This window comes from Eublepharis macularius, chromosome 1, assembly GCF_028583425.1.
Source record: "Eublepharis macularius isolate TG4126 chromosome 1, MPM_Emac_v1.0, whole genome shotgun sequence".
In the NCBI taxonomy this organism is placed as follows: Eukaryota; Metazoa; Chordata; class Lepidosauria; order Squamata; family Eublepharidae; genus Eublepharis; species Eublepharis macularius.
The window spans coordinates 203473238-203497126 of record NC_072790.1 but is presented as its reverse complement, the minus strand read 5'-3'; the positions used below and the strand labels follow the sequence as shown (position 1 = coordinate 203497126).

The 23889-nt window shown below is 43.4% G+C and overlaps 1 protein-coding gene across 3 annotated transcripts; it reads right to left on the bottom strand.

The window, feature by feature from the left end:
- On the bottom strand, positions 1 to 23848 carry PEX6 (peroxisomal biogenesis factor 6). Of its 3 annotated transcripts, none has more exons than XM_054984469.1 (17): positions 22670 to 23848; positions 20175 to 20338; positions 19274 to 19357; positions 18726 to 18828; positions 18279 to 18415; positions 16492 to 16603; positions 15888 to 16096; positions 14447 to 14678; positions 13780 to 13856; positions 12888 to 13020; positions 10323 to 10528; positions 10177 to 10238; positions 5750 to 5858; positions 4328 to 4444; positions 2907 to 2984; positions 1315 to 1454; positions 1 to 592 (listed from the first exon to the last, which is right to left on the bottom strand). In XM_054984469.1, the coding sequence occupies exons 1-17, from the start codon at positions 23591 to 23593 to the stop codon at positions 459 to 461; spliced, it is 3021 nt and encodes a 1006-aa protein (XP_054840444.1). In that variant the 5' UTR covers positions 23594 to 23848; the 3' UTR covers positions 1 to 458. The 3 variants fall into 3 exon arrangements, with proteins under 3 accessions (XP_054840444.1, XP_054840451.1, XP_054840460.1); XM_054984476.1 differs by having other exon boundaries at positions 14447 to 14642; XM_054984485.1 differs by having other exon boundaries at positions 14447 to 14639.
- Between the last annotated feature and the right edge of the window lie 41 nt (positions 23849 to 23889).

Below are 23889 nucleotides of genomic sequence, written 5' to 3'. Positions count from 1 at the left end.
GCCAGCCACAGCTGTTGGCGAAACGTCAGGAACTACAACGCCAAGACCACGGCAATACAGCCCAGAAAACCCACAACCATTTAGATACTTTTATTATTTACAGACATGACTATATCATTGTCCATGTTATTACATCTTAAGGCCTAAATGGTGCCAGTTTTTTATACCAGAACAATTTTTTTCCTTAGGTACCAATAATGGTACTGTACACAGAAGAGGACCAAACTGCAGCAGCATTTATTCAGCTAACCTACGATCAGTCTCAGTTCCACAACTAGACTGCATTACCTTTATTTCTCTTAGCAGATCCAGCATTTACTAGATCATGACTGACAATTCCCTTTAATCCCCCAATCAATTTCCAACAGGATGATGCTCCCATGCCAAGTTCTTCCATGTTCCTTGCAATTGTATGGTTCCACTTCAACATATCCCTGGTCTTTCCACTGGATGTTTCATCAGGCAGTAAATCTCTGCCGGATCAATTTGTATCTGAGCAGTTCTGGTTCAGAAACCGAAGGCTGCAGCTTCTCAGCAGCTTGTACAAAGTCATCCATGGTCAGAAGTAGCTCTGAGCTCTCTGTATCAAGTCCTAGAGAAAGGCAGTGAGAATCGCAAAGCTAGTTATACACACCTATGCATGGCCTCTACTCCTGACTAAACACAGACAAAAATCATCCACAATTTTTTTCAGAGGAGGAGGTCTCTTGAACAAGGCATTTCCTATTCCAAGGGGCTTGTATTTTCCCTCAGTCTCACAGATTTCCCTTCTTCTGGAGAGAACCATCAAACTAACATGCCTGTATTGACTACAACAGTTTCCACAGTCCACTCATTTCAGCCATCAACTGAATCATAAATTTGGCCCACTAGTGACTCTACCTACTTTCTAAATCATCATCATCATCATCATCATCATCGTCTTGGATCACAAATGATGATATAGCTCAGAACACACACACACACACAAGAATACAAGGGGAAATTCCCACAAGGAAAGCCCAGCAAGAGAGCATTTAAACCATGCTACTGTTCCACTGTTAATTACTGCCTGTTTTCCATCAGTACAGTTTACCCAATCTCTCAGGATATTTATTCAGAGACCTCTTGACTTACTCCCACAAGAGTTGATTTAAGGTAATAATATTTTGTCAAATGCTTGATCAAACTATATACAACTCATAGGTAAAGTTTACTTGCCTTTAACTTTGGGTATGTAATTCAACAGAGTATAATTTGTTCCTTCCAAATCTTTTCCATCTCTAAGATTTCTAGATGCCAGCTGATAGTAGCTGAGCAGTGCTGGTTCCTTACCTTCCTCTATCCACTCCACTTTCCTTTTGATAGCAAACATCATGGCATCTGAGCACAGTGCGTACAAATCTGCTCCTGTTAGCTGTGCAGGACATTTGTCAAGAACACTCAGGAGACTCACTGAAGGGTCTAGCTTAAATCTGCCAGGAAATGATATATAAAATGGTTAATACAAGGGGAGGATCATCACTAGAATAAAACTCTCCAGAAAGCTCTGGGTTGGAAGAATCTTAGACACGTGTTTGCTGCATGGTGTCGCAAAACTAAAATATAAATTCTTGGCTAAACATATGGCTGTGTTTGGCTACACTTAACGAATTCTCTCTCCTTATGGGCAGGTTCACAGTCAATTCAGAGTTCAGTCTGGATGGGGGTGGGTGTTCCCTTCCAAGGAGCTCTCCAGCCTCCAACATGCTCCTTCCTGCTCCCAACAGTCCTGGCGCAGGCAAGGACCTTCTTATCTGCCACCACTCTGGTCTGGGGAGATCCCAATTAGGATGGACCTAGAGCACCCACCTAAACCTTCTAAAGCAGCATAGGAACCGTCTGCTGGCTCAGACCAGTGGTCCATCTAGTCCAGTTTCACACAAAGGCCAACTAGCTGCATTGGGAGGCCAAACAGGGCATAGACGAACCCGCTACTAGTGAGGTGTTGCTAGGTGAAAAACTGAGTTTGAGGAGTGACGATACAAGCAATATAAAACATCTGGTTTATTATACAAAAACAAGGCAATAGTAAAATAGGTGAAGAAAATAGTTGTTATAAATGAGCAGAAAGAGTCAATAGGAAAACAAAGTTGCCCTAATGCAGGTAATGATTCCTAATGTTACCTAAGGATCTGGCCCTCCTTGGGTGAGGGATCATCTTCCACTGTTAGCAGCTCCTCTGCTACCCCCCCCCCCTTTGGAAAAGCCTTATATTAACTTCCCCAAGACCTTCCCTCCTCTGAAATCACAGGCCTACCTTTTCCCTCCAATTCCACCAGGCCCAACCTCCTGCATGGAGAGTCTCTAGGAGATGTAAGCCCAGAGAGGAAATTTACAGCAAGGCCACAGGCCTTCATGTGGGAGAGTGCCTTCCTGAGGTCTACAGTATACTCCATGAATCAGCCTTAAGCCCAGGAAAAGGAAGACACCGTATATGATCAGTGACACATGAGCCTCACATTCATGACACTTTCAAAGCCCAATTCACCACAATTTCATTGCACAAGAATGATGACTTCTGTATGATATTTTAAGGAAGATGCTTGCTTCCATGGGCTAAGTTCACAAAACAAATCTATACAACTATTCTTGATTTCAGTCTAATGATCTGAACTTGAGCTGGGCTTCAAAGTGGACAGACCACAGCATAGAAGTCAGATTGCAGTTATGCAACAACTTCCTGAAGAACTGCAATGCTAAACAGTCACCTTTGATGATAGGCACAGAGCTATAATAGGATGTGAAGTGGTGCCCAGCTATCCATTCAGCATTAGCAGAACAGCCAGGCCACTAGCAAGAACTACTAGGGAGCGTAAGATCCTTCTTTAAAAGATTCTTCTGGCCTTACATTTCATTTCACAGTATGCACAGAGACAAGCACTCACTTTCTGGTGATGGCACCTAGTACCCGCAGCTGAGAGTCTCGGTCTTCATTGACACCTACATACACCAACTTATCAAACCTGCCAGGGAAGCAGAAAAACCTCTATAGATAAAACCCAGACATCCCCAGGCACATACACAGATAATAGCTTCTATATCCATAAAATATATCCAGTAGCTTCATGAAACTTTGAGGACTACAAATTAACATTTCTATTACATTCTTAACAAGTGGAAGACCCACAAGGCTTGGGAGGGATTCCCATCCTCCCCCCTTTGATCTCCAGGCTACCCACTTGCTGGCCAGCCTGTTTGCAATGCTACCTCCTGCTCTGACGGCCTGGTTCATGCAGCAGCAGCAGCTGCTCCTCCCCATCCTCCACTCTCTGAAGCACTGCCTCTTCTACCTGACTAGCACATGCAATGGCAGCTCCCACTCCTCCTGCCTGCTAGGTGTGGGAGCAGCCAAGAAGCTGGCTTAGGCAGTGTGGGTAGTAAGAAAGGCAGCCCTCAGAAAGGCTACAGCTGGCATCTCTGTTAAGAGAGCTGGTGGAGTGCCTGGCCCCAGAAGGGATGAGGGAGGCCCATCCACCCATTCTGCATCTTCCACAAGGGACAATTGCCACTACGAGTGAAGGAGCATTCACTCAAAATAGCAGCCATTTCTTTCTTCTGCCATGGTAACTAAGATTTTTAATTTAATTTTTTTACCTTTTTGGATTTTTGTGCAAACTTTGGGGCTCCCCCGAGTTTGTACAAAATCTTTCTACTCTGTAACTTGATCTCAGCATGCAGATTTAACAATTTTTACAATCTGCATGCTGACACCCAGTTTAGAGATACTTTAATACTCTCCTTGGTCTCTGACAGACAAAAAAACCTGAACCAATATGCTTCTGCCAGGTATCCTCCCTTTGCCTCTTCCAACACACTCTGAGAGAGCTTTCCTAAAGGTTCCTATAAGAGAGGGGAACCTGCAGTGTTAACCTCTCGTGCTTCCTTTATACATCAGCACATTTGTTTCTAGCATTTACATGCAGCATTGCTACACAAGGGCTCTTGAAGCATTAGCTCTTAATAGTACAAGCATCTAGCAACCTGAGGCAAGGAGGCAACAGCAAATGTGGTAGTGCTTCCAGACCTCGCTTAAGGTGCAGGACTTTGGCTACCAACAAAGAAGGGGAGAAAGGAAGGATCCTGTGCAAGAGCTTTACAACTAAAGACAAGCAGGAGATGAAATTAGTAATACAAGGACATAAAGCTATAACTAATTCAGCTTCACCCTGCACTGCCATGAAGACTTGGCACATTTCAAGTAAGAAGTCGCTCATAACAAGCTACACTTCTACACTAACTGCTGGTCAGTCATGGAAGGCAACTGCGCCTCCATGTAGAAGCAAACTCAGAACAGCAGCCACCATACCTGCCTGGTCGGAGCAGTGCTGGGTCCAGAAGATCAGGTCTATTTGTAGCTCCAATAACAAAAACATCTTGGGAAGAATGAAGTCCATCAAGCTCTGCTAGTAGTTGAGACACGACTCTGCCAAGTGAAACAAGATGACATTTTAAAGGTGCCATAAATCCCAGTGCATGAAGCAAGCAAGCTGACTCAGGAATCCAAAGGGAACATACTATTCCAAATCAGGATTTGAGTCCAGCACCACCTTAGAGACCAACAAGATTTTTGAGGTATAAGCTTTCGAGAGTCAGAGTTCTTTCCTTCTGAAGAAGGGTGCTCTGACTCTCAAAAGCTTATACCCTGAAACTCTGGTTGATCTCTAAAGTGCCACTGGACTCAAATCCTGCTCTTCTACTGCAGGCCAACACAGCTATCCAGATCATTTCTCTGGGTATATATGACCAAGGCCCAGAATTCCCAGGTAAGTTCACATTAGATGCTGTATACCATTAAAAGAAACAGTTTTTGTCTTGAAGAGAATGGTCCCATATAGGCAAAGAAAACTAAGCAGCACAGCCAAGTACATTCACTTGTCTAAGTCCAAAAAGCAGATGAGACTGGTGGCCAAGTGTAACCAGAGCAGCAGGAGACAAAGCTGGGACTGGTGGGGGAGGGAATGGGATATTCCCTCCCCTGTGAGTCCTTGTAAGTTTCCCTCTTGTACAGATATAATCTCAAACATTCTGCCCGCTCTTAGGAAGCAGACAGTTACCATAAGGTGGTTCAAGAACCTCTCCCATGCATGGGAAGTTCCTTGTCTCACCACATCCCATTTTCCCCTCCAGAAATATCTCTTCTTCACATGGAAGGAAGAAGGTGGTATTTTGTAAGTACTAGAACTAGACTGAAAAATTAAGGAGGCTATATATAGACAGACGTTTCTAGCTGTCATGCTCCCAGACAGATGTTATAGGTTCATATGCCTTGTGGTGCTCTTAAAATGAACTTGGTGTCAAGACACCACTGTCACTTATTATTATTCTCATCTGACGTTTTAGAATTAAGACATAGTGAGTGATTCTGCACACGTTGGATAATGCACTTCCAATCCTCTTTATAGACCATTTGGAACAGATTTTTTTGTGTGCGGAACAAAAAATCCACCTCAAACGATTGATAAAGTGCATTATCCAACGTGTGCAGAATAATCTCTAACAGCCTAGCCTAAAGCTTTGAAGGATATTCCATGAAACATGGTGGCATGCAGGATCCAGCTTTTATGAGATAACCATAACTACAATAACCTTGCCCAGAATATTATGCCAAATGTGGATTTTGGAAAATTTGATACCTTGGAGATAGAAGAGAAAAAAGAGACCAGGTACATAAATCAAATGCGTGGTGAAATATAGTACTGAACAAGCAAAAGCAGGGATTAGTACTCACCTATCCATAACACCCCCTGAATCTCCACTCCGTCCACGATTGGGTGCTAAGGAATCAAGCTCATCAAAAAAGATAATGCAAGGAGCAGCTGCCTGGGCTCTGGCAAACACTGAGAAGAGATAGAGACAAGCTGAAACCAGCAGCACATGTAGTTTAAGGAGCAAATACATTGGGGTAGGCATTCTCCATCTTCCCAAACAGAGAACCAAGCTAGGATAGATGCTGCCAGCCACAGAAAGGAATGAGACATCAGATTAAGGCGTACTATTTTTGAAAATGCTTTTGTTATTAATTATTAAAATTAATATTGTAAGATGCTTTAAACATTTTTTGTTGAGCGGTTGAAACAAAAATTATACAAGCATGGCTCATAAGAGGAGATAACTCCACCAGGTAAGTGAGTGTGAGAAAGAGGAGCACAGAAAGAAGCACAGCATTGGAATGCAAGGCCATCATGCTTGATCTGTTAATTTAGACTAGGGGTATGCACCCCACCCCCCAAATTCAGTAAATTCTTTTTTTTTTAACTGAATCTGAGAAAAATTTGGAATTCCCCAAATTTTGAATTGATTCTCTAACTCAGTTTGGGTACTTCTGAAAAATTCAGCCATTGTTTTCTATGGGAAAATCACTCTTGGAGATATCTGGTGGGCTGGAGGGGTCATTTTCAACCAAACTTCACCTAATTTGAAGGGAAACCACTCCTGACAGTCCTCTAAAGAAGGACATGAAGAATTTAACGGGACCCTAAAGAAGGTGCACCCTCCCCTCTCTCCATTATTCCCTATGGGGAAAAATATCTGGGTGCAATCCAGGGGGGGTGGAGAGTAGCATTTTTCCTGCAAACTCAACCAAATTTTCAGGGAACCTACTCCTGACTATTCTCTAATGACCCCCCGCCCAAGTTTCAAGAAGATTGGGCCCCGGGGTCCAATTCTATGAGCCTCTGAACAAGGTGCCCCCAGCCACACCATTGTTTCCTACGGGAAAAAAGTCAAAGCTGATTCCCACTGCAGAAAGACACTGGGGCAAAGCTGCCATGGCCAAGGCACACTAGCTGAGCTCATCCCAGAAGAAGCTCAACAGAGCCAAACTGAAGCACAGGAATGGAATCCTCAGAACCAAAGTGAAGGAAGGGGACCAGCACTACATCAGAGAATCACATTCATTCCACCCAAACCAACTGAAGCAAGGTACACTGTTGCAACTTAGCTCAAAAGAAGCAAACTGAAGCCTTGTGCTTGGGTTCTTCTCTGTGGTGTTTCCTCACTGGCTAAACCCAGAGTTTGGCTGCAGTGAATGACACTAGTTCTACTGGGCTAAGCTGCAACAATGTTGCTTGCTTCAGTTTGGTTTGGGTGGAATGGATGTGATTCTCTGATGTGATGTTGGTCCCCTTGCTTCATTTGGTTCTGGGGGGATTCATTCCTGTGCCCCCAGATATATTTCCCCATAGGGAATATGTATGGGGCACCTTCTATGGGGGCCCATAAAACTGGTCCCCGGGTTCAATCTTCATGAAACTTAGGGAGTCTTTAGATAACAGTCAGGAGTGGGTGCCCACCAAATTTACTGAAGTTTAGTTGAAAAATGACCCCTCCTGCCCACTTGATAGTTACCAGAGTGATTTTCCCACAGAGAACAATGGCTAGCTTTTACTGTTTTTTTTCTTTGAAAATTTGGTAAAAATTCAGCATACTTGATTTTTGGTTTGGAATACCCGGATTTTAGTGAATCAGGCAAAATTTGGTACTTTAATCCAAATTCTGAACCAAACTGCACACCCCTAGTTTGGATCCTTCTACTATCAATATTGGACAAGTGTCGATCCTTATGTGAGAGAGCATCAAACGCAAATCTGATAAGAAATCATGACATTCAAAAAACAATAGAAGAACACTTACTCTACCTGGACATACTGCTGCAGACCTGAAAGCCACTGTTATACCCTCCCCCTCAAAAAAAGGCCTTTAAAGGGAATATACAACGCAACAGTGCTGAATTAAAACTCATCAAGAAATTAAATACTATCTTTCTGGCCTAACCAGAGACTTGCATTTCACTACTCAGCATAATTTCTTATAACTCAACAGGATGACCTTTAAGAAAATAATTGGTTGTTTTTAATAAGTTTAACATTGACTGATGTCAGTTAATTTTCTTATGCCTCATACTGCAGCTTGCTAGATGAGTTGTTACTTATTCTACTTAGTTGAAACAATGAAACCCAGCCCTCAAGTCACAGTTTACTTATGGTGACCCCTGGTGGGGTTTTCATGGCAAGAGACTAAAAGAGGTGGTTTGCCATTGCCTGCCTCTGCAACCCTGGTCTTCACTGGAAGTCTCCCATCCAAATACTAACAAAGGTTTACCCTGCTTAGCTTCTGAGATCTGATGAGATCAGGCTCTCCTGGGCTATCCAGGTCACAATTTTGTTTATCTGCAGTCCGTGACAGAGATGGGAACCTCTCATCATCCACTATGTGTAACAATCTAATCTGTTCCAGTCCCTTACACACAGAATTACATCTGGAAGTTTTATAACAGGCTCTATACCAAGCCTCTCTCTGCCACAACTCCCTCCCGTTCCATAATTTTCCTTTTATGTCTATGGAAAATTATTTTTCCTTTTAAAATGCATGTGAAGAAGAAAGCTTAGACTCAAAAAAGCTCATGTTGAATAAAAGTTCTCAGACTTTAAGGTGCCACTAGACTTCTTTGATTTTGCTTCATTCCACCGCCTTTTAGTTTACTTGATCCATCTCTGCTTTGGAACACAAATTACCCATAATGCAGTCCTAAGCAGAATTAAGCCCTTCTAAGCCTGCTGAGTTCAGTATAACACTTCTTAAGATTGGGTTATAATTTTGCAGAAGAAAATTGTTTCTTGTTTTTAAAAAGGTGTGCCACCACCAGCACCTTAAAATTATAAAAGAGGCAGACATTAATTGTACTATACTCCTTATAAATTAAACACCATTTACAAAACTTGCTGTTACAGATGTTGGCATTTTAAGTAATCAAATGTTGATTTTATAGACATGCTGGATTTTATCCTAAAATACAGAATTTCACAGAGAAAAGTTCTTTATGGAGAATTAAATTGTTGACTAATTATTAAATTATATTTACACACATTTATTTATTTATTATTTACATCATTTATAGTCCACCTTTCTCACTGAGACTCAAGGCGGATTACACAGTATGAGGTTAATACAATCAGTATCAAGTAAGTACATTTCAAATCAATACCATAAGGTAAACATATATAAGTTTAAAGACATAGCATTAGCAAGGATCCAAGATACTGAAGCAAAACATAATCAATTCTAGGGCTAACATTAGACAGCATGGAGCAATGGTTGTACATAGGAGTACATATTTAAAGCAGCAGATAATATATGAGGAAAAAATGGTGATGAAGTCTATGATTCCCAGCTTGTGAGTTATAGATAATTCTATATTCAATGTTTAATACAGTAAAATATACCATATTAAAATGAGTATAGAATTATCTATATAACCGAAAAGGATATTTATTGGATTAAAATTTGCACAACTATTGTGCAAATAAGAAGGGAGGAGAAAGACAAATTTTTAAGTGTTTATAAATGGCAATATGATCTTGATTTAAACAAATGTAAGGTTGGTACTCATTCAGTGAAACACATTTCTAAGTTAAGTGTACAATTAGTTTTATTTCTGTATTATGTGTTGTCTCATTATGTAGAAGTTATCTTTACCACATACTGCATTTCATATATATTTAATAAAACAAGATTAACACTCATTTGGAAAAGGAACTGCCCTGAAGAAGCAATAGAAAAATTACACAGAATTCAGCTACGGGAGCTAAATTACAGGAATAAGGCAATAAAGGGATCATAACAGTGTCTGAACACAGTAGCTGAGTGAAAACTAGGCTAGATGTTGAACTAAATATGTAGCTTCTGCTGAAAGAATTTAACTCTCCTCTCCCTCTGCAACATGTAGTAGAATTGACCTTGATATTAACAATGTTTGATATTTTTCCACTGCTGACAAATCGCTGATGTACAACAGATGCAAGGAAATAAAGACAAGAGAGAAATAAAACTACAAAACACAAAGGAAGATGAGAGGTTAAATGTGTGGCAGCAATTTTCAGGGGTGTTTAGTTTGGCCATCGAGACTTTAAGGCAAGAGGCAGGCTAGATCATACCTGGAGACCGAAAGATCTTAATACAGGCCTCAGATGAAGACCCCACCAACAAGAACCTCTTTCATGGATTTCTATCCGAATCAATCATGACTCATCACTTAAACATAATCCTAGCACATTTCAGATGCAGGCATAGATTTGCAGAAGTTAATTATTTTCAGGTGCAAGGAGAGTTTTCCTAAAAACTATCCCTTCCAAGCAAACATCAAGGCCCCGTACTAACCTTCTCGCACATTCTCTTCACTCTGCCCAACATACATGTTAATGAGCTCTGGGCCCTTCACACTGAAAAAGAGATCATATTTCAGATCACATTATATCACATTTCAGTTTCCATATTGCCTGTATCACCTTCACCTCAATACCTACCTAAGGAATGTCATAGTGCACTCAGTTGCTACAGCTTTAGCTAGCAGTGTCTTTCCTGTTCCAGGAGGGCCATAGAGCAGAAGGCCAGAACGGCGGAGACCTAAAGATAGTAGCTCTGGGTGTTCTAGGGGAAGTTGAATGGTGTCCAGGATCTCCTTCTTCACATCCTGGAGCCCGCCAACGTCTTGCCAGAAAACAGATGGTATCTGCAGCAAGAGGACAGCCTTGCAATCTTCTGACTCCATTACCCTCTTTTGTTCCAAAACTTGAAATTACCACTCAAAAAAAGAAATACAGTCCCATAAACCCCTAGAATAAGAACCATCATTAAATACTTTACTATCTCCCAGGATTTGAGACCAGTGGCACCTTAGAGACCAACAAGATTTTCAGGGTGTAAGCTTTCGAGAGTCAGAGTGCCCTTCTTCAGACACAAATAGAAATGGAGATCCCTGCACCTTTATATCCCAGCAAAAAGGTAAGTGGGGTGTAATGATGTAAAGGTATAATGCAGCTTGATTAGATGTCAACATCTTAATTTGCTACACCCCTCCCATCTAATCAAGCTGCACTGTACCTTTACATCCTTATGCCCTCCCTTGTAACACCCCGCCCATCTTTCGGCTAGAATATAAAGACTCAGGGATCTCCATTCCTACTTAATAATAATAATAATATTCAATTTATATACTGCTCTTCTGGACAACTTAATGCCCACTCAGAGCGGTGTACAAAGTATGTCATCATTATCCCCACAACAAAACACCCTGTGAGGTGGGTGGGGCTGAGAGAGCTCCAGAGAGCTGTGACTAGCCCAGGGTCACCCCACTGGCTTCAAGTGGAGCAGTGGGGAATCAAACCCGGCTCTCCAGATTAGAGTCCTGCACTCTTAACCACTACACCAAACTGGCTTGTGTCTGAAGCTTATACCCTGAAAATCTTACTGGTCTCGGGGGCCAATGGACTCAAATCCTGCTGGTCTACTACAGACCAACAGAGTCACCCACTGAAAACTATCCACTATCCTGCAGCCACTAACTGTTAATCCTGCCACATCACCCAGCTCCCTCCCCATAAATGGTCCTGTGTCTTCAACCAACTGGGTCATGTATATCCTTCATCTGTATACACCCCATTTGAATCTTAAAATCCACTGGTAAGGCCCAGCTGCGCATTCCATCTTTCAACATGCCAAAATCTGCAGCAATAAGCAGCAGGGCTTTTTAAGTGTATCAAAATCAAAAAGAGTCCAGTAGCACCTTTAAGACTAACCAATTTTATTGTAGCATAAGCTTTCGAGAACCACGTTCTCTTGTCAGATGCATGGAGGGCAGAAGGAAACTGGCCAAATATAGAGGGGGGGGGGGGGAGGGGGGAGGAGGAGAGGGGGGATGTAAACAACTCCTTTGATATGGAGATGCAGACAGCTCCTTTTGGTGTGGGGATCAGTTTGCTTGTGTAAAGTTTCAAAGGAGTTTGCCGTGTTAGTCTGTAGTAGCAAAATCAAAAAGAGTTCAGCAGCACTGCAGCACAAGCCCTCGATAACCACAGTCCTCCCCGCCACATGCATCTGACAAAGAGAACCGTGGTCCTCGAAAGCCCATGCCAGGTGCCGCTGGACTCCCCCTGACCCCACCTCTGTAAAGGAAATCAGTTACCTGTGATAATGAGATAACCATTCATAGTCCCTATTCAGTCCCAGCTTGACAGAGTCAAATTTGCATATGAATTCCAATTCAGCAGCTTCCCGTTGGATTTTGTTTTTGAAAGGTTTCGAATATAAAGGTTTCAAAACCTTTCAAAAACAAAAACCAACAGGAAGCTGCTGAATTGGAATTCATATGCAAATTTGACTCTGTCAAGCTGGGACTGAATAGGGAATATGAATGGTTATCTCATTATCACAGGTAACTGATTTCCTTTACAGAGGCGGGGTCAGGGGGAGTCCAGCGGCTCCTGGCGTGGGCTTTCGAGGACCACGGTTCTCTTTGTCAGATGCATGTGGCGGGGAGGACTGTGGTTATCGAGGGCTTGTGCTGCAGTGCTGCTGAACTCTTTTTGATTTTGCTACTACAGACTAACACGGCAAACTCCTTTGAAACTTTACACAAGCAAACTGATCCCCACACCAAAAGGAGCTGTCTGCATCTCCATATCAAAGGAGTTGTTTACATCCCCCCTCTCCTCCTCCCCCCTCCCCCCCCTCTCCTCCTCTATATTTGGCCAGTTTCCTTCTGCCCTCCATGCATCTGACGAAGAGAACGTGGTTCTCGAAAGCTTATGCTACAATAAAATTGGTTAGCCTTAAAGGTGCTACTGGACTCTTTTTGATTTTGCTACTACAGACTAACACGGCTAACTCCTCTGGATTTAAGTGTATCACTATCTCCAGGAAACATTCTCCCTCAAGATTTCATCAGCAATTTGCTGAAGAATTTACAAATTACTGATTTGTTTTAAACACTTATGACCTGTTTTTCTCCAAAACAGGAATTCACAGTAAGCCGTTCAACTGTCAGAGCTTTTTGAAAAAAAATCAAGCCCCCATGTTTTTCTGTTTCATACCTTTGGTGCTCCCACTGCCTGTGAATGGGCATCATGCAGTTTATCTAGAGCAACACTGAAGTCCTCTGCTAGGAGAGGGAAACCTGCAGCACAGAAATCCTGCTCCTCCTCCTTGGTTAGTCCACCAGGGAAACTAGTAAAGGGGGAAACAGACAAATCCAAAATCACTTTGAGCATTACTGATCCCTACCAAGTTGAGTAAACTACAGGTCTCCAAAATTCTAGTCAGCCAGGGTGTTGCATTTTGTGGACATCTGTGCCATCAAAGCAGCACCCCATATTTCAGTGATTTTTCAGGAAGCACTTGCAAAAGGGCAAAAGTATGTATGGGAGGGATGTGTCCCTGCTGCCTTTAAATCCATTTGTCCATGTCACATAGCAGTAGCAGACTGCAGCACACCCCAGCAACAACTACATACAAGGTTAAATAAAAATGCATATGAACCCAGCTTGCGACAAGCTTGTGCATGAGCCATGTTAAAGTTAAAAAAGTGTTCTAAAGCAACACATCAAGGGTGGAGATGATGATTTTGAACGAACACACGCACACACACACCCGTAAGTAAGTTGAAGATGCTTGCTGGAGCTCTCCAAAGAACTTTTGTAGTCTTATATTTGAGGATGAAAATTTGGTACAACTCTATCAAATTCTGTCGCAGTTAAGATAAATCTTTTCAAGATGTTTACAAGGCATAAAAAACAGCACCAAAGGGGCTTGACTGTTAATAACTTATTCTTGATCCTATCCCCAGTAAGACAGTTGCAACAACTCCTAAAAGTTGCTTATACTTCTTGGGAAACTCCCAGACTAGGATGTTTCCTTCATTTCATTCACAGACCACTTGAAATTACTATCTAAATGCAGACAAGCCAGAAAACTCTCTTCTAGTACCTTGAATTCTGTATCCTGGTACAGGCAGCACGACTGCTATGGGAAAGCAAACCACAGAAATCTCCTAGAACAAAACCCTGCAAACATGAACCAAAACATAGTCAGATGGATGAAAATACCTGTGGAACAATACAGGCTGCAAACAGACCAGGGCTTTTTTTTTTTTAAAGGTATGTGAAGATTTTTTTCCCCTATCTATTAAAATACACATGAATTACCGTTGAAATTCCCCATTTGGGGATCTCATCATTTTTTCCACAAGCAACTGAGCCTACTGCCTTTTATTAGAAACTCCAAGTTCAGTGATGATACTTCTACTAATATTAATACCAAATTGCCAAACAAGGTGAGCATTACCACATTCCTAGCTTCTTTACTACTTTTTTAAAAAAGCAACTAGAATCAGCACTCTGATTTAGGGCATGCAGCTTATATATGGAAGGGAAACAGTTCTGGATACAGCATAAGCCATATAGGAGGCAGCAGGGAGCATTTTTTGCACATCATCCTTCACTTTAGCCTTAGTGATGGGCTAACAGACTAGAATGCTATACTAATGTTTAAAATTCAGGCCTTTACCTCCTTTGTAGCTACCTGTGCCATAAGTAGCTGGTGCCACCACTTAGCTGCCCTCCTTCTATGTCACTGGAAGGGACGTGTCACTCACCGCACTCTGCCGGGCAAGTTTGCTCAGGCTCACTTCTCTGCCCAGAGGAAGGCCCTCTGCTAGCATGCCCAGAATGGCCTTCCTTTGCTCCTCAGATGGTGCTTCCATTTTCACCTCATGGAGGAAGCCTGTCTGCAAGTCTGCAGGGACATCCCCAAGCCTGGATGTTGTGCCTACTACCAGGACAGGATAACTGCTGAGAGTAACACAGGTGGACACTCCAAAGCCATCACTCGAACACAAGAATGGAATATCTTAATCTACCAATGCAATCCTCCCAAACGTAAGTGAACCTCTAAGCTCCCAGGTTGGCCGGTATTTATACCACACAGTCTAGCAGACTGAATTGCTGTAAACTGTTCCAGCCCTGCTACTTTTTCTTGAATTGCTTCAGTACCAATGAGTAGGGCAGAGAATGGAAGGAAAGTAGTGCAACAGCTCTATTATACCTAGCACACAAAAAGAACTGGTGGACTTCTCTCCATCTGAATTTTCTACCTGTATAAGAACCACCTGAAGTGTCCCCTCCATATCAATTGCTTTGAAGCTTTCTTTATCATCTCTGTATCGTAAGTTTCTTACTGGAAGCCCCCCCCCCCACATACACAGGCTGTCCCCTCAAGGATTGTATTCCACAGTGGCTCTTGCTCCCTGACCTCAAGCCCAGAAGGAGAGTGGAAGTATCCTCCTCCTCTTTGCTGACTGGAGCAGATGACCCACTGTGGCAGCTTCCCAGCCTATTTTATAGCAGGCTTGGCAAGTCATGCATACTCCTCTATTAGCCTTTGGTGAGACTGTTAATTCCATGGAGGCTTGATGTTGTCTTCATCACAGCGACAGCTGCAACTGGGAAGACCCTGGAGTGTCCCCCGGTACAACTTGTGCAATGCCATCAGCTGAGTGGCACCAGCCTGCACGAGGATCGGGGCAGGTATGGTATGTGCCTAACATATCCCTGGCTCTGCTGCTACCCTGATGTGGGCAGTGAGCACCTCTCCTATCCCTGCAGCCAACTGTCGCTCTTGGCCTGGTGCAGGCATCTCATCTCCTAGGTCAGTCTGGCTCTTGCACCTCTCACCTGAAGGGAATTTGAAGGGCTGGTGCAATCTGGGACTCAAATGTTTTCTTACTGTACCAGCCTGCCTGATTTAATTCGACCTTTGCAAAAATTCCATCATACTCCCATCAGCCATGTAACATTTATTGTAGTTTCAAATTAACTCATGTAGGAATTTAACAAAAAGATCCTTTGAAACTGAAAAGGCTCGTAAAGGTTCTTTCACAAATTAGGGGGCTATTCCCTAGCAGAGGTTGACATATGTATCAATATACCAAGAGCTCAAAGCTACTCATTCAATGTCTACTGAATGGGGAGAACAGTTCTCATAGTAGATTGTAGACAGCTCCAATGAATATTAGATTCTAACAAGGCGGGCCATACCTGGTGTCTGCCTCTCTGTCTAGGAGAAGATGCCTGATGGCAAGGATAACTCTGGAGTCCTCCCCAATCCCATCACGTTCTCTCCCCAGCAGCTCTATATCTTTCAGCAGTAGGATACAAGGGCTATAGACTTCAGCTTGTGAGAAGGCAGCATGTAGCTTCGCTTCTGTAGATCCACTAGTGTCCCCACACAAACTAACACAGTCCACCTACACGCAATCAGAAAACATAGATCTAAAAAAGACAGCACTGCAACAGGGTTTGAAATTACAGCCATAACGATGTTAAGTTACTAAACTGTAAGATCATTTCAGTGCAATGGAATAACTTTCTTAGGAGAACTGCACAGCCTCTCTCACTGTATGGTTTCAAAAGGAGACAAGACAAGCACCTGGAATGTATACAGTGAATCCTATCTCAGTGCTAGAGGCCCTGTTTCTAGAAAGACAAACTCTCCTCCACAGTGTCCTCATGTCCCAAAGTTTAGGTTGCAGAGGTCAAAAAGCACGTTGCTATTTGTGAACAGTGATATAGTCTTAAAAGGGGTACTCTGTGATCCTTATTAGATCATATAACAAGTAACTTGAAGGCTAAATCAATTTACCTTGAACAAATGGAGATTGAGGCGGCTACAGGCAGCTCTAACAACTGTCATTTTCCCAATACCACTGGGTCCTGAAAGAAGAACGCTTCCAGTTCCACTTAACAGAGTTTCTCTGGAACACACAAGTCAACAATTTATTTATTTTATATTACAGGAAGGAGAAGACAACAGCATGGTAACACACTTGGAAAACAAGATCTCCAATGTTCAATGAGAAATTGATTTCAGTCAAGGAAGTCAAACAGAACGTGAACATCAGCTCAAAAACTGGGTTAGAGACTTCCTTCTGTGGAAATCTCTTGGTTGCCTTTAGTCTGAGCCAGAACATAACTTCTAAAGAGAAAAAAAACCTGGGATGGGTTCTGGTTCAAGGCAAACAAGAGATTTTAAATTTGGTTTCAGTTCTGGTATACAGAACAATCTGAATCAGTTTTTGGGTCCAGATTCAGTTTGAATCTGTAATTTTAATACCCAAGAGCTCTAGAAATATTTCTTGAACACAAATGTTATCTCTTGCCAGTGTCAGAATGGATTGATCTAAATGTCAAGAAAAGAAGCTTACGTAGATCACTGATTTAAATCAAAAAATTCCATTTAGATACTTCCTAAGTATCCTAATTGGTTGCTATAACCATAAAATATAGTGATTTAAAATATAGATTCTTTCTGCAACTTAAGAAGGTACATTATGGTTTAACATATCTGAAGAGGGTATCTGAAGAAGGAAGCTTTGACTCCTAAAAGCTTACACCCTGAAAAATCTTGCAGGTCTATGAGGTGCCCCTGGACTCAGATCCTATGTTTCAACATGTTTACTATTTTAGAAAATGATGCACAATGTATTGTTTATTTCTTGATAACGGTGCATATGCCCTCAAAAAGGTCCCTTACAACTTCGAGCCATGGCAGGTTTTTGTGGACAGGTACCGGCTGAGGTCAACACTAGAAGGTGCTTCTGTTATCTAGTATTTTGTTCTGTGGTACTCTGCCTCCAGTCCTCTTTCTAAAATGCCCTCCCTATTCCAGAGAAAAGCTAATAATCACAACCAGAATCAGGAGATAGTAGGAGATGCTCTTCAATCATTCTCCAAGCAACGGAAGGTAAATGTACATGCAAGTAGAACCATACATATTTATAATCAGGAGTAATGAGACAATTGCAAAGATTAGGTAGTTCTTAGGCATAAAATAACAATAAAAGGCCATATAGGTAAATTACTGAACACCACTGGGGTCGGACTTGTGACAAGCCAGCCATTGGTGTTTAGCATCAAGCCAAGACACAACTGCATGATATATTGGGCTATATGATGATTTAGAAAAAAATCTCTGTCTACAATGAAAAGCAACTATCAACAAATATTAAGATGGTTAGAAATTCAGCTCTGATAGACTATTTGCATTCCAGTCAAAAATAACCTGCCAGCTTTTAATAAAATTGTAAGTGAAACAAAAAAGTCAGTTACAAAAATAATAGATTTTAATTCCTCTTGCTAGTGTGTACAATACTACATGATTTAGTATTCCATCAATTACTTGCCAGAAATGTCTGTAAGAGACTTGATGTCACATAGAAAAGAACTCCGCTTATACAGTATGAATTCAGGAGAGAGGAGGAATGTACCAGAGCAGCTCCAAAGTGGTACACTCCAGAAAATCCTATCACCACACAGAAATCTCAAATTATATAGTTGTTCTTTACTGACACACAGTAGAACCCCTAAACTTCACAGGTATGTGTATCTGTGCTTTATTACAGAGAATTCAACCTAAATGAGGAGACTTACCTACTGTGCAAGTAAGGTCCAAGAATGTCACACAACTGCTTTACTACATCACACAGTCCAGCAGGAGACAAACTGCTCCAAAAACCGTGGGTGTTTTGAGATGGAAAAGAAGGGACAGCACTGTTTGTTGAACCACCCTACAAATTAAAGCAAGGGGAGACCATCTTTCATTTAGAGTCTTCTCAAGTCACTCAACCAATGGCTTTAGATGGACAGCAATTTGGTGCCTCACAAAACAACTTTATCTTGGTGTTATCAGCACTGCAAAATTGTAGAAAGTAGAGTAGATCTTCCGCCCCCTGTCCCATTTCAGTAAGGAAGGGGAAAGGTTGTTTTCAAAAACTGGGAGAGAAAGTTGCCTCACTTGTTAGTGACAACTTTTTGTACACAGTACCATGACCATGCTGTACACACACACAAGTTTATCTCAACCCTCTAATATCTTACCAGAAATAAAGAAGTGTTCTGGGTGTCAGCCAAGTACCCCACACTCTGATCTCTTCCCTCTGCTGCTATTATCTTTTTCACCTTGAAGTAGAGCTCAGGCCATCTGAAGGAAGAGCAAACATGCTAAAATCCCAGTACCAAAGACCTTGGATGCAGGAGTAACCCTTCATCAGCAGGAAGGCAACTGGAATATTGATAGAAATAGAATTATATTTTGTGGGGAAACTGGGCATTGCACAGTTCCACGGTTCTTTCCAATTGCAATCTGCCCCCCTGCATCAACATACCAGCCTTCATTTATTATAACACCAAGTATAAATTTCAGTTACCTACCACTACAGAAGCTCCCCAGGCTTTAAGCCTCAGTCAGCAAAGACTGTAAAAAGGCACCCTGCTTAACACACACAAGATTTTCCCAAGTTAGTGCTCCCCAGTCACTTACTCTAAATGTCATCCAAAATTCTCCAGTTTGTTTTTACAGGAAGCTTCTAGATGACTGCAAACTGTACAGTTCACTTTGTTTAGCTTTCAACTGACAGAAAGCATACCTTAAAAATTTCTCTGAATTTCCTTCTAAGAATTCAGGATGTCCAGCAGTTGGCACACAGAGAATATCTTCCACTTGGACTAACCTGTAACAAAAATAACCATGATGAAAAATAACCACATCATTATAAGCAAAATAAATTGACACTCAGATAATAAGGAGTAGGCAACTCTATCAAAAATGCTTTTCCTCTGACAAAAATGAGAAAATGAAGTTTCATGTACCCATTCAAATTTCTACAATGTGCCTGTTCATACAATGAAAACAAATTAATTAATCTGTATTCCTCAAAACAGGAAACACATCTTCACTGTTATGGTATGAAAAGGGCTATAATCTGTGTTTGTAAAGCACCAGAAGTGAACCTTTCGTACAACATGTACTGAAACATTATGGCACTTTAAATTTGAAACCTAGTTGTAAGACAGAAGAAAACTGAGGGAATGAAAAATGAAAGGTTGATCCTCCTCATTCTTTTCATTTAACAATTAACTATTTCCATTGAAATCTGCAAAAAGGATTGTGAATTAAGGTTTGTTATTAGAACCAGTGGTTACTAAGTAAAAGAAATTGACTAAAAGAGGCCATCAGTGATACTTACCACAAGCATATCAGGGAATAGTAGGCTTAACAAGACAGAACAAGCACACAAATGTTTGAGGTAGTCCTCTCAGCTAGTGTAACTAGATCACTTCATTGATTTAACACAGATATTCTCAACATCCTTGAAGTTAATCTTTTATATACCCAAGAACTCATGAATGCTTAAGGTTCACATATGCACTGTTATGCTTGCAGTGTACTGACACATTAAACAAGAAGTACAAGAGCGAGATTATCCTCCCTTGATCTCATAGAGAATGATTCAGAAAATAAACGAACATGTATACTAAAAGGCTGACCTGGGAGTTTGAAAGTGCTGGTAGAGAATTTGGTCATAGACTTCTGTGGTGCTGTAGGCTGGTGAGGACACAATTTCTATGTGTAGCTCCTTAGCAAAGGGTGGTACAGATAGCATGGACCGACTTCCTTTCACCTCTTCCGCACCAGTAGTTTCCCCATATCTCTACAGAGGACAAATACCCCTATAAACAGTTTAATTCTGCTAAGACACTAGCCAAAAAATTATCATCTTTCTGATCTCTTAACCACCAGGGGAAAATCTGGCTCACTCCCTCTGCATGTGTGCATTCGCAATCATTTAATGTAAGCTAGTTACTCCTTATAAAATTTTTTATATGTTTGCTGTAGTGGTTAACATATACTTGTGCATGAATTTGTGGTACAGAACCAGGAATACAAAACATAATGATCTTATGTACACAAGAAAAAGGCTCTGACCTGGGTAGCCCAGGTGAGCCTGATCTCATCAAATCTCAGAAGCTAAGCAGGGTCAGCCTTGGTTAGTAATTGAATGGGAGACCTCCAAAGAAGACCAGGGTTGCGGAGACAGGCAATGGCAAATGACTTAGCTTCTTGCCATGAAAATCCCACCAGGGGTCACCATAAGTCAGTTAAGACTTGAAGGTAATCTCCATTACCACACAAGAAAAATAAGGAAAACACATCAGGGCCAACACAAAACAAAGACCGGAGGAGTTAAAGCTAAGAAGGAACCCTGCAGGCACAACTTTATGCAACCTTTGCTGTAGAGCTATTGCCTCCAGGTTCATAAAAAGACATCATCCGGTTTTGTTTTCTCCCCAAACCTAATCTGACTCCTCCTTGTAACCCAAACACTGACTATGTTTTCTTATTGTTATACCCCACCAAATCTTTTTCAGTATGTTGATATCTCCCTTCCATTGAATTCAAGGAGATTTACTCCTAAGTAAACAGGAGCAGGGCTGGACCCCCAGCAAGAACGCTAACCCAGCATGCTTCTCTCCAGGGCTTTTTTTCTGGGAAAAGAGGTGGTGAAACTCAGTGGTGGAACTCAGGACCGCACAATGACGTCACTTTGGGTCAGCTGGAACAAGGGGGGAGTTTTTTAAAGTTTAAATCGCCCTTGGCGAAAATGGTCACATGGCCGGTGGCCCCGCCCCCTGATCTCCAGACAGAGGCGAGTTTAGATTGCAATCTAAACTCCACTGTCTGGAGATCAGGGGGCGGGGCCACCAGCCATGTGACCATTTTCAAGAGGCGCCAGAACTCCGTTCCTCCGTGTTCGGAAGCTGTAAGCTGGCTCTCTTTCCACTCTCAGAGTTCAGATTAACGAGAAACAAACCACAAAGGACACATTTTAAAGAGACAGTATTCTAGAAAAAAGTGTTAATTGTCTCTGTGTGTGTGTTATGTACTGTCAAGTCGCCTCCAACCTAGGGCGACCCTATGAATGAAAGATCTCCAAAACGTTCTATCATTAACAGACTTGCTCAGATTCCACCCTGAATGACTCTTCCAGGAGTTTAGACTCTTGACCAAGCCTGTGCTCCCAACGGTGTTGTTCTCAGCTTCACTGACACACTCAAACCCCCTCACCACATTAAGGTGTGTATCCAAGAGGGGGCTGATTGCCTGGAAATAGTTATTATGAAAGTTACAGAATTACAACAAACCACCCTGTTCGGAGAGCAGTACATGTACCTGTTTCCTTTAAGAAAAATGGGAAGGAAAGCCTTGTGTGTAGGTTTCAGAACACATCCTGAGTATAAAAAAATGCAATTTTAGAAGACAATATGGGATATTAATGCTGCTTTTTCTCTCTTCAAAGAAGAAGACAGAAAGAACCAGTATGCGGCTCTGGAAAGAATAAACTTTATTTTTTCCTTTTCCAAAATTAAAAACATTAGCAACTCTTTAAGGCTAGAAGAGAGACCAGAGGCTAGAGAAGTGTTCTAACTTACCAGACATAATCAGACAAATAAACACACTTATGTTCACAGACCACCAAACTTTCTCTTATTATTTCATTCTCCAATGGTACCTCTAACCATAATCCAGGAAAAGAAAGTCCACCACCAGACAGTATAACATTATATAGTCAAGACAGACTCAGGTTCCTCCTTCACCCTTCTCCTTCTTTGCTAACCACACTGAATACCCTACAGGAATGGAGGTGGGAGTCACTCAATCATTCCTGCCTTCCAACACTCCAAAAAGACCTGAAGGCTACCAGGAGCCAACATTTAGGGAAGCCTGACTCTTAGGAACATCTCTTATCTTGACAAAGTTCCAAGGGGTGCCTCTCCTCCCACAGAGACAGGTCAATTGCAAGCCCGACTGGCCAACGGCGCTTGTGCCACTTGACCACTGTTAGGCAACAGCTATTCTCCACGACAATATCAGCCTCTGCCCCTTAAACCCCCAGCCCGATTGCAGGCACTCCCCCAAATAACGTTTAAACGCCTACAGAGCACCAGCAGACCCCTCCGTCTCCCGAGAGCCTTTCACCCACCTGGATCTTGAGAAGGCTCCCTTCCAGAGGATCGCAGGACAGGTTGAAGGCCAAGGCGGCAGGAGCGAGCGCTTCCCCCTGCAGAAAGGTCTCCTCCAAGGCAGCGGCAGCGGTTCGGCGGGGCTCGGGGTCCCGAAGGGGGGAGTCCCACGGGGGCTCCAGAGTCCGCACGGCGGCCAAGTGAGGCCCATTTCCTGGGTAGCCTCCTGGCCCCTCTTCGTTCCCCCTGCTGACCAGCACCCATTCCCCCTGGAAGAGGCCCAGGCTGCGCAAACAGCCGCGGCTCACCCACAGCGTTTCGCCCTGCGCGCCCTCACCGCCCCGCAGCGCCGGGGCCCGTCGCTTGGCCCTCACCCACCGCTCGCCGGGACACGCCCAGCCCGACACCAGAGGTGGCATTAGCGGCGTGGGCTCCTTCCTCTCCCCGTTGCCGCCCCGCAGCTCTGTTATGGCCAAGCGGGTGCCGGGGCCCAGCAAGCCCTGCAGCGCCGGCCGGGCCTCCAACACCAGCAGCCCGGAGCCCGGCAGGCTCTCCCCGCGCCTCACCAGCACGGCCGAGCCGGCACCGCCGCCCGGCCGCGGAGGAGGAGCACGCCCAGCCACCGCCCCCAGCAGCACCCAGCCCAGCACGGGCGGCCTCCGCACCGGCCAAACGCGCACCCGCCTCCCCGGCGCCAGGCCCAGCTGCTTCAGGAGGGTCCGGCCCAGCCGCAGCTCCGGCCCGCCCGGGGCTTCCTGCAGCGCCGCGCACAGCAGCACCGGCTGCGCCTCGGACTCCGCCGGACGCACGGCCAGCACCAGCGGACCGCCAGGCGCCGCCGCCCACCCCCACCCGGCGGGGGCCACCATCAGCCCCGTCCCCGGGGGAAGGTCCTGGGGGAGCGGCGCTTCCAGACTCCGCAGCACCGCCACTGCCGTCGCCATAGGGGACCTGCCACAGACGCCTAGCGGAGCAGGAGCGCGGACGATTCACGCCGCATGGAGACGGAGCTCCGCAGCCCTCCGGCTGGAAGGCGCGAAGGCTCTTTTCTCGCACCGCGGACAGTGAAAGACTTTTGTCCTACAGCAGCAAGACGACAGTGGCAGAAAGATCCAGAGCAATTAACCGTGTTAGTCTGTAGTGGCAAAAAGCGCTCCTCATTTACAGGCCGAGAGCTTCCGCCCGTTACTCAAAGATCAAACTCTGGACCTCTATGGTAAAAAGCAACCAGCGCATCCGC